Raw genomic sequence first — 9,698 nt, 5'->3', positions numbered from 1 at the left:
GGTATTACAGGTACTGTGCTGCAGTGGTTTGTATCATATCTATCTAATAGACTCCAGTTTGTGCATGTAAATGGAGAGTCCTCTTCACACACTGAGGTTCATCCATCCTGATCCAGTCCAATCCTGTTTTGTAAGTGATTTCCGATCTGGACCTACTCTTCTGAGCCTGTGGTACATCTGAGGCGGATCTGATCCAGAGTCACATCTGATTAATCTCACTTCTTATTTCTTGTTGAGCAGCTGCACATAACATTTTCGTGCAAATGGCATCAACATAGCAGCTCTCCAAGGAGACGCTTACAGTGCTGTTAGATTACATCAGAGGTGTCACAAATAAAAATGCCATTGCTTTTTACCTCCACAATACTGGTTTCTGAATATTGACAACTGACAACATTCTCATAAGTACGAGGGTCAGGAGAACTGAGTATAGTGATTAGAAGAGTTGGATGTTCACTGCAGTAAGCCTCAGTACCTTGTCCAGTTTATCCACCGTTGAACAGATGGTTCGGAACTTGTCATCTGGAACGCCACACACCGCAAACATTCCATCAAGGATGCGTCGGTCGTTCACCTGCATGTAGAAGATGTGGTTAGAGATACTCACTCGCCACGGCAGCACTCAGCTCAACTAAGTGACAAACCTTAATACGAAAGTCTCCGAGGTCCAGCTCGTTGAGGATCTCATGTACAATCTTTAGACACTCAGCATCTGGGATCATGGCGTCGTATTGCCCTGCTATGTCAAAATCCTGAAACACAAACACACATGTTAACCTTGTCACTTCTAAGTCAGTCATCAGTGGTGACGAGCAGCAGATGTCAGTGTAAACTGAAATAGTCAATAGATAAAATAAATACATAAAAATGTATTGTGCAAAGTGTTGCATCATCTACAAAGACTGTACGACAGCTTTGATGCTCTGGCGTCATATGTCAGCAGGGTGACCTGGAAGGTGAGATTTAATACAGAGATCTGGAAGGAGCCAGTGCTGAGGATGATGCAGGAGGAAGAGATGTTGTGGATTTTGCTGGTTAAGAAGTCCAGGACCAAATTGTAGAGGAGGAAGCTCAGGTTGAGACTTTTTGCACCCGAGTCTGAGCCAGGAACAATCTGCAAAAACGTTTTTCCTGTAGCCCACAGTGACATTGATGGAATCCTTTATGTGGGCCTCGACGACCCTTCTGAAGCACTCCATGGCGATCAGGGAAAGGAGTGTGGACAGCATTTAACAGTCACATTTTTTTATTGCATCAGAGCAGTGACCGTTTACCAAAGTACACCAACCACCTGCTACTCCTCAACAATAGTTTTCCACATCTGTAGCCTCGGGTAGCTAGCTGTCACTACCCGATCCATACTGGAAACCCGATCGGTACCCCGCATGCGCGAAAGGTGTCTACTTCCGGTTGAAGCATTTTACGATAGTTACGGGTCAGAGTATCTGTTAAGATGTTAAGAATAATAAGTATCTCTTAAAATGTTTCCCATAATGAAACATTTCAATATAATGTAGACAAAAACTAAAAATAAAAAGATAGTTACGGATCAGGACTCTCCGATCCGTACCGCGCATGTGCAGGGGTTTTCGTCTTCTTCTCTTCGTTTAATGGCAGTTTACTCCCCAGTGTACGAGGATACCGCCACCTGCTGACTGAGCGAATAAACCCTATTGTAAACTGAATTGGCGTCATTACAAACGTGTGTTAAATTTGATTTAGTGACAGTCGAGTGTGTTTATGCTCATCTGTGAGGAGAGGATTGTTGGAATAGTGATGATGATGTGCGCTATCACTGTCAATTGTCAGTAAACACTTCATCTGGCTGATGAATCTTCACGTGAAAAAGGAGGCAGAGCTGCTGAGAAATGCTAGGAGCTAACTGGGCGCTAACCGTGTCATTCAAATATATTGAATGTCGCAATGTTGGCAAAGAGAGGAAGTGACGTAAGATTTGCGCATGTGTGGTACCGATCGGGTTTCCGGTACGGATCGGGTAGTGACACTAGCTGTAGCCTCGGGTAGCTAGCTGTAGCCTCGGGTAGCTAGCTGTAGCCTCGGGTAGCTAGCTGTAGCCTCGGGTAGTTAGTGGACTTTGAATCCTAGCAGTGAAAGGTAGTGCTACTTTTCTGGAGGTTTTGCTGCATATTGGGCAGTTTCTACATTAAGCGCTGTTGCTAATGAGTGTTGAACGCGTGAATGCTTCCTGTTGGTGATGCTGGCAGTGCCTTATTAGTAAAGTGTTGCTACGATGCTTTGGAGTAAAAGCATTGCTACCAAACACCCGGACTACCTACAGGACTGTATTGCTACTGCTTGTGAGCTACTACACACTGGCATGTAGGGAACAGAGCGTTCTGCACTAAAATTCATGGACAGTGTCAGTTTAGCACAAACAGCAGGGCTGTCAACGGCTTCTGCTTGAATCAAGATTATATAGGGGACCCCTTGCCCCTCCTCACACAGGCATCACTGAGCCAGCCTATAGGGAGCTGTGATATTTGACCTTCTGATGAGGTCAGAGTAGATATTCCCATAGTGAGACAAAATTAATGCTATGAAAAAGAACTCAGTCCATGCCATCTGCAGTTGACTTACACACTGATAAAACTCTCTGTAACGTCCCCGGGTCATGGCTGGGTTGTCACGACGATAGACCTTAGCAATGTGATAACGCTTGATGTTGGTTATCTTGTTCATGGCCAGGTAGCGGGCAAATGGTACCTGAAAGAGGGCGGGTCAAGAATAACAACACCACAGAGTAACAATGTATTGCTACTTTCATGACAATGTAACATTTCACAAGCTGCACTTGGTTAATAAGAAGCCCCGTTCATTTAACTGCGTATTGACTCTGTTGAATGCTCAGTCTAAACACCACTCTTTTAATTCTTTCTAACATTTTTGTGGAAATGCATGAATGAGAACAGTACAGTGTCTATTTAAAGGATACAGTGAGGTCATATCTGAGGGACAGCAGCTCGCCTCCTTGGTCTTTGAGATCATAGATGAGCTTGGAATCTTCTCCATATTTCCCCGTCAATGTTTCCTGTGCAAACAGACAAATAGGTCACTTCCGTGCAATGTGTCCCACATTCCTGCAAATAAATTGCGTGCTGTGTGGTCAAATGTTTGTGAATGTTGAAGGTATTTCACCTCCTTGTGATCAGTGTGTCAAAAATAATGTCTCACACAGAATATGTGATATATAATTCTCATAATTAACATTTAACAATATAAACCTACAGGCTACACACCAACACAAATCCTAGCTAACAACAGGTATAAACACAAAGTCAACAGCACAAAGCTTTAAAGCAATCGAGGAACTTGACTTCCGGTTGCGCCGTAAGATGGCGGCCGAGAGCTCCCAGTCATCTCAGCAAAAATGTTATTATTTATTTTGTACTGCTTTCTATTTCTGTGCGCACAGCGCGATCATATATTCGGTATGACGGACAAATGCTTTTGGAGCAATGTTCGTCAGCCAGTTCGGACTTTACAGCAGGTTTCGACACCGTGGATGCCTGGGATCCTTCGTTTACTTGCACTGGTTACTCCACTTTATTGGTATTTATATTAGGCAGAAAATGTGCAATACTGTACTAACTGTTCAGCCTGTACTGCTGCTCATTCCTGCCACTGTGCAATATCCCCCCCCGTCACATTCCTATTTAAGATTTTTTTTTATTTAATCACTAGTGTGTACATATATTTATATATTTATTAGGGGTGCAACGATCGGTATTGAACCGTTCGATACAGTGCTTTCGGTTCGGTACGCATATGTATCGAACAATACAAATTCTTTAATTTATTTTATCAACTTTCCTTCTGACGATGCTGTCTGTGTGGAGCGCTCAGTGGATCTGCACTCGACAGTGCAGTCTAGGCGGAGTAGTCGAACGCAGATTCACTGAGCGCAGGGCAAGCTAGCAGACAGAAGCTAAGCTCTCGTTGCAACATGACAAATTGAACCTCCCCCACCCTCATTCAGATCTGGCCTTTGGAACTATTTTGGTTTTCATGTGACGTATGACCCTGAAGGTAAGCGAGTCATGGACTAAAGTAAAACAGTATGTTGGATGTGCCATGCAATGCTCAATTACATTGGTGGGAACTAGTGCGTTAGCGCAGTTAGCTCGTTAACGTGTTGGCCGTCTAGCTCCACGCACGGGGCGATCCGCGGTAGCTCGTTAACGGAGATTTGCCGTGTTGTGGCGTTAACGTCATTTCAGATTAACGCTGACAGCACTAGTGGGAACACAACGAATATGACTGCACATTTACTCCAACATCATCCTAGTGCAAAGACAAGTGGAAGCAGACAAAAACAACAAGCAGCATGCTACAAACTTTACCCGAGTCATTTAGACAGCCGTTAGCACAGGATTCTCCTTATGGGGACCTGATATGTTTAATATGCTGCTGAGAATATAGCCCAGAAGAAGCGTATAGTATAGCTTTTATTTTGAAAGAGCCATTTCTCTGTAATAAACTCTCTTTTCCAAAGATGAGTGATTTCTCCATCAGATTGATTGTTTTTATAACTTTTTTGTTTCAGCAACATTAAATTTAAAAACTGTACTTTTGAGTTAAAATATATATTTATAATTTTAATAAATGACAAATTAAAAAAGCATGAACATTTTTTTTGTATCGAAAAAATATCGAACCGTGAATTTTGTGTATCGTTGCACCCCAATATATACATATTTAGTCTGTTAACTGTTAATCTTTTTTCTTTTACTATATTTTATTAATATTTTGCTCTTAACCATTTTTTTCTACTGTACCATTCTGCTGAGTGACTGTCTTCTGCTCGTCAAATACATTTCATTGCAATGTTGACCCTGTGCTAACTTGCATATGACAAATAAAACTGAAAACTGATTAGCACACTGTCTGTATCCGGCCTTTAAGCCTGACGTCATTAGCTGTGTCTGGGCCCAAAGTCAAGCGAACACATCACTGAGAGTAAAACTCTTAATATCCAGTTTAACAATAGCCTTAAGTTTAACATCCAGGCATCCATGAAAACAGAATTTAATACATTTAACGGAGTTAGAAGTTAGCAGGAAGTTAGCTCGCTACTTACCACCTAAACATGATGTAGCATGTTCTGACTGAGAGATTCCTGACAAAATTCAAACGTACAGCTCTGCTGTCACTTCCAACATAAATGAAAGTAAACAGCAGTGACACTTGTAGGGTTACTGAAGTTGGGCTAGCTGGTATATAACGATGTCCTACGTGGTGGCTAGCGACACAGCTATGTTAGCGTAACATAAACAGTGAAGCTGGAGGATGAACGTTAACTTTTTTCCACTCGATAAAAGTTAACTTGAGGGTTCCCGATGGTTTTAAAAGCTGAGCTTTAAAATGAATAGCGGTAATAAAAACCGAGAGAGGCCGACAGTGATCACTGACTGTTTTTAGGGGCTTTTGAGATTAAATAGAACAAGATACAAAGCATTAAAACATGTTAAAAGCACAAAAGCGTCATTAAACACAGGGTAGTTTGGGCCCGGAAGCAGGATTCATCACGTCATCACTTAAAGACAGGATAGGTGCTTGCAAAGAGCCGAAGTTGTGTTAGCGGCACAACTTCGTTATTTAGCAGTTAGCTGTTGTTTCGGTCCTGAATGCAGTTTGCACTTCACCATTGCGCTCTGGTTCTTTTGTGCAATAAAAATGAAAGTAGTCAGCTAATTGTAGCATAAGTACGAGTGGAACCGATAAGCGGGATTGAGAGTCTGGCAGACTAACAATTCCAAGGAATTGAACTACTGGGAACCGGTTTGCTAAAAGAACTAATACCCGATTCCCATTCCTATTTTTCAAGCAGCAAACTTGTTAAACTAAGTCAAACTCTACCTTTAGTTCAAAAACAGGTGTGTCGATGGTCTCGGCTCCATGTCGTTTAAAGCAGCGGATGATGGTGTTGAAGACTTTTTCTCTGATGGCCATCTGTTTGGGGTTGTAGTCTCTCGTTCCCTGACAAACACACATTGTCAATCAAATAATTCTATTGTGAGAATATGTATGCACTTGTTGTTTGTGGTCATTTTTTTGTTCAGCATCCTCTTTGTAACAGATTTCACCGTGCGGTAACCAGTAACCACTCAGCCTACCAGAGGTTGTAAATGGTCGCTGTCCTAGGCCTGGGTGACTGAATCCATGTAACTTTTTACATTAAAAAGAAATCTAACTTAGAGCCACTGGGGTTGTAACACACCATTGGAAAGCTTACCATACAGACATTTTCTGGTCCTCTAGAAGAGATGTGATTGATTAAAGGATAAGCAGATATCCACATAAAGCATCATGTACTTTGATGACACAATTTGGGGTAGTCTGAGCCTTGCATTTTTGACTACCGACACTAAAGTTTGATTCGTTAAACCCACTCTTATGAAGGGGTTCTTTGATCTGATCTTTGGTAACAAGCTATCTAGAGCTATTATATTTTTTTTAATTATAATGCAGCCACTTGGTGCCAATGATCTCACAGACAGGCTTCTCTGTAACCAAAGCTACGCCTGCTTCTACTTACAACAAGCTTTTAATCAAATGGTATGTGCCCGAATATAAAGGTAGCGGGTACTTTGCCATTGAGAGCTCCTTTTATTCCACCAAGTCATGCTGAGATAGTAAGATAAGCTTTACACATGTGACATAAAGTTAAATGGTTGTGTTTGTCTTGTCCTAATACAGACGATACCAGGCCTGTGCCACAGAATATTCTGTAAATATAAACGTGTATTTCCTTAAATACAACAGTACTTTAATCTTACCTTTGGTGTTTTAAGGACAAATTGGGTTTTGCCATCATCTCCTAACTGAGCCTTTAGTGCCAGCAGTTTAGCTACCTCTTCATCAATCTGCATGAGAACACAGAACAAAATATAAAGTGTTCAGAGGTTTTATACTGTATTTAACAACTGTAGCGTGAAAAATTATGAATACATCTTGTCAAATAAACACATGGACAGCAGCCTACCTGAGCCACAGTGATCCCAGGGAAAGAGTGAAGAGATCGGACACATGTGGGAGCCCGAAAGCCCACCAGAGCGGAGCAGGCACGAACCCAGATCATGCCCAGCATGGTTATTCCACAGTGCAGGAAAATGGTATGGATTTCCAAAAAAAAAAAAAGTAAAGTAGGACCAAAAAAAGATCAGAGTGCATCAAGAGTGCAGCATAATCCAGTGGTGTTGTACAGAGCCAACGCAGCAGCCAGTCAGGAGGGTTGGGTTAACCAGACGGTGAAGTAGATGAATCGTGTGACAGGCCAAGGTCACCACAGGTCAGGCAGGAAGAACAGGAGAAAAGTGGTAAGCAACCCTATCACTAGGAGAGGGTGGGGCATGATGCATCATCACCACAGTGAGGAGAACAGAACACGAGATGCAGCAAGTCAATCACAGCAGCCCAACAGCCCCCCACCCACCCGGCAAACAAAGTCTTTCACTAATGTGATAAAAACTGATTTAGACAACAAGCGCACAGATGTTTGAACTGTTTAAGAAAATCTATGATTCCTTTTTTCCCCTGTATTTGTATAGCGCTTTCCTTCACTTATTGTCCACAGCCACAAAAAGTTGGTTAACATGTCTACTGTTGCTGCTTTAACCTGTTATTGCATTTAGCAAACTCTACCTGTCAGCAAGCATTTGTAACTTAGTCTCAATAAATCTCTATGGTGTCATTTTCATAAAGCGAGTCAGAACTAACATCAAACAATTCAGATAAAAGACAGGAAATGGATGAGACTGCTGTCTGAACGACTCGGCTAAGGCATCTTCTCTGAGAAATAAGAATATGCTCTACGGTCCAGTCTAGAAGATTCCTGAATAACACAAAGGGCACGTTTTTAATTCATGTTGTTCTACGAGGATTTGTGACGGGCTAAAACAAACACTGGCCCCTAGAAGATGTCTTGATCGTCTTAGTGTTTGCTAATAATAAACGCTTCTGCACCGTCCCATACATTTGGCATTTATTGTGGTATCAGCTACATATTCTCAGTGGTCACAGGCTCTGATAATGCCCGTGTTAACGCATGCGTGTTATTGCATCAGCTCTCCTTACACATTTCCATAACGAGAATAAGAACGTTGAAAATCCACGTTTTAAAGCCGTGAAGAAAATAAAAAGCTATATCATTGTTATCTAATTCATTAATTCATTACATAATAGGTGCCAACATGCATGTTAACATCCGCTAGCTAACTGGGCTGAATGAAGGAGGCCGGACCGATTAGAGCGCAGGACTTTTCCTGTAAGCTAACTCTATGGTGGAATAAAAAAACTGGCTTTTGGGAAGTGTAGTCTCCTTCTCCCTGAAACCTGAATTTAGCGGATATTGTTTTCTAAATATAAGCGCCTTCCATTTTTTCGGAAAGCCAAGTTATTGAGCATAATCTATGTCGAAATGAGAACTGATTAATAATCATATTACACAGTACTGAGTCAGATGCTAACAGCATGTATTCCAAGACCGAGAGCTAAACTGCGAGTATGAAAACCTTCTACATGTATTATATAGCTAATCTAGCTAGCAAACAACCAATCAGTTAAAATGCCGAAGCATGGCGCAGCATGCTGTAACTCACTTGTCTTAACATCATAATTAATATTAAGAGTAAATCTTAGTACGGACCTGCTCTTTGCTCGCCTTCTCTGATTTTAACTTCCGGACGACTTCCCCTTGACTTTTAATCGCTTCTTGTATCTGAGCCTTGTCTTCCATGGCTTTTTCTAAATGGTTTTATAGCGCTACCTACTTCACCGGCTACCTACAGCACATACGGACTTGTAACTGTCAACGGAGCATAAAACGGAAACGGAAATAAACGCAATTTCCGATTCATCATTCGTGATGTTCCCGTGTGTCTTTTTATGTGTAATGTCTTTACTTATATTGGTAAATAGACTTCAGTAAACAGGATTTACAAAGGGGTTATACATGAAATTTAAAGTTTCCTGCATTTCAAGTATCTTTATTACTCTGTGTTAGGGACATACATTATAACCGATCCGGTCACTTAAAATATGTTTACTGTAACTGTTGTTATATTTGTTGCCTTTTCTGCTTTCCTTTTGGTCAGATTACTCTTAAAAAATACATTTTTAATGTCAAAGAGATTTTTAACAGCATAAAGGATATATAAAAGTCACTGCCAAAAACTAATTGCAGCTTCTACCTTGTGACAGGAATCTTGTTGGTGGCTCAAGATGACTTGATATCATTCATGAGGGATATTTTTGAAATCTTTTTCACATATTATAGACCAACAAGTTATTTATAGCTTAGTTACAATCACTTTTTGGCAAATACCGGTAATCTGTTTTTGGCAGCCAGGAATTCATTAGTTGGGGACACCAAGTTTATGACCTTGAAATTGATTTCATTACTTTAGGAGGAAGGGGGAGTGAAATACATTTTCTTTGTATAACCTTAATTGTCCCAATTTCAAATGATTTTAGAATAAGGTTTCTTTTAGCTGGATTAGAATAGATTTTGTTTAGCAAAGTCGTTCTGATCACTTTGTTTGTGCACCTGCAGTCAGAAAAGTCCTGCGATGCACAGCTGTCACTCTAAGAGAAATTTAGGAATGCGCTCTCTCTTCTTCGGGTTATGACTGTCTGTCATACTGAGCATTTGCCTGGTGGACCCCGATGGGTCAATTGAG

At 41.2% G+C, this 9,698-nt stretch overlaps 1 protein-coding gene across 2 annotated transcripts in view; it reads right to left on the bottom strand.

Annotated features, from left to right (window-relative positions):
* hars (histidyl-tRNA synthetase) overlaps nucleotides 1–8,869 on the bottom strand; it is an 18,147-nt gene extending 9,278 nt beyond the window's left edge. Inside the window, exons 1-8 of one of the 2 annotated variants that reach the window (XM_005751853.1) lie at nucleotides 8,666–8,730; nucleotides 7,004–7,353; nucleotides 6,798–6,884; nucleotides 5,878–5,997; nucleotides 2,954–3,049; nucleotides 2,599–2,724; nucleotides 645–752; nucleotides 476–574 (exon numbers count right to left, since the gene is read on the bottom strand). In XM_005751853.1, coding sequence (XP_005751910.1) covers nucleotides 476–574; nucleotides 645–752; nucleotides 2,599–2,724; nucleotides 2,954–3,049; nucleotides 5,878–5,997; nucleotides 6,798–6,884; nucleotides 7,004–7,108 — 741 coding nt within the window. In that variant the 5' untranslated portion in view covers nucleotides 7,109–7,353; nucleotides 8,666–8,730. Of the gene's footprint in view, nucleotides 1–475; nucleotides 575–644; nucleotides 753–2,598; nucleotides 2,725–2,953; nucleotides 3,050–5,877; nucleotides 5,998–6,797; nucleotides 6,885–7,003; nucleotides 7,354–8,665 lie in introns of both variants that reach the window. The other variant, XM_005751854.1, reaches the window with a different exon arrangement.
* Nucleotides 8,870–9,698: the final 829 nt, after the last annotated feature.

Source organism: Pundamilia nyererei, unplaced genomic scaffold (genome assembly GCF_000239375.1).
Source record: "Pundamilia nyererei isolate P.nyererei 1_Seehausen unplaced genomic scaffold, PunNye1.0 scaffold00330, whole genome shotgun sequence".
In the NCBI taxonomy this organism is placed as follows: Eukaryota; Metazoa; Chordata; class Actinopteri; order Cichliformes; family Cichlidae; genus Pundamilia; species Pundamilia nyererei.
This window is presented reverse-complemented; position numbering and strand designations above follow the sequence as displayed.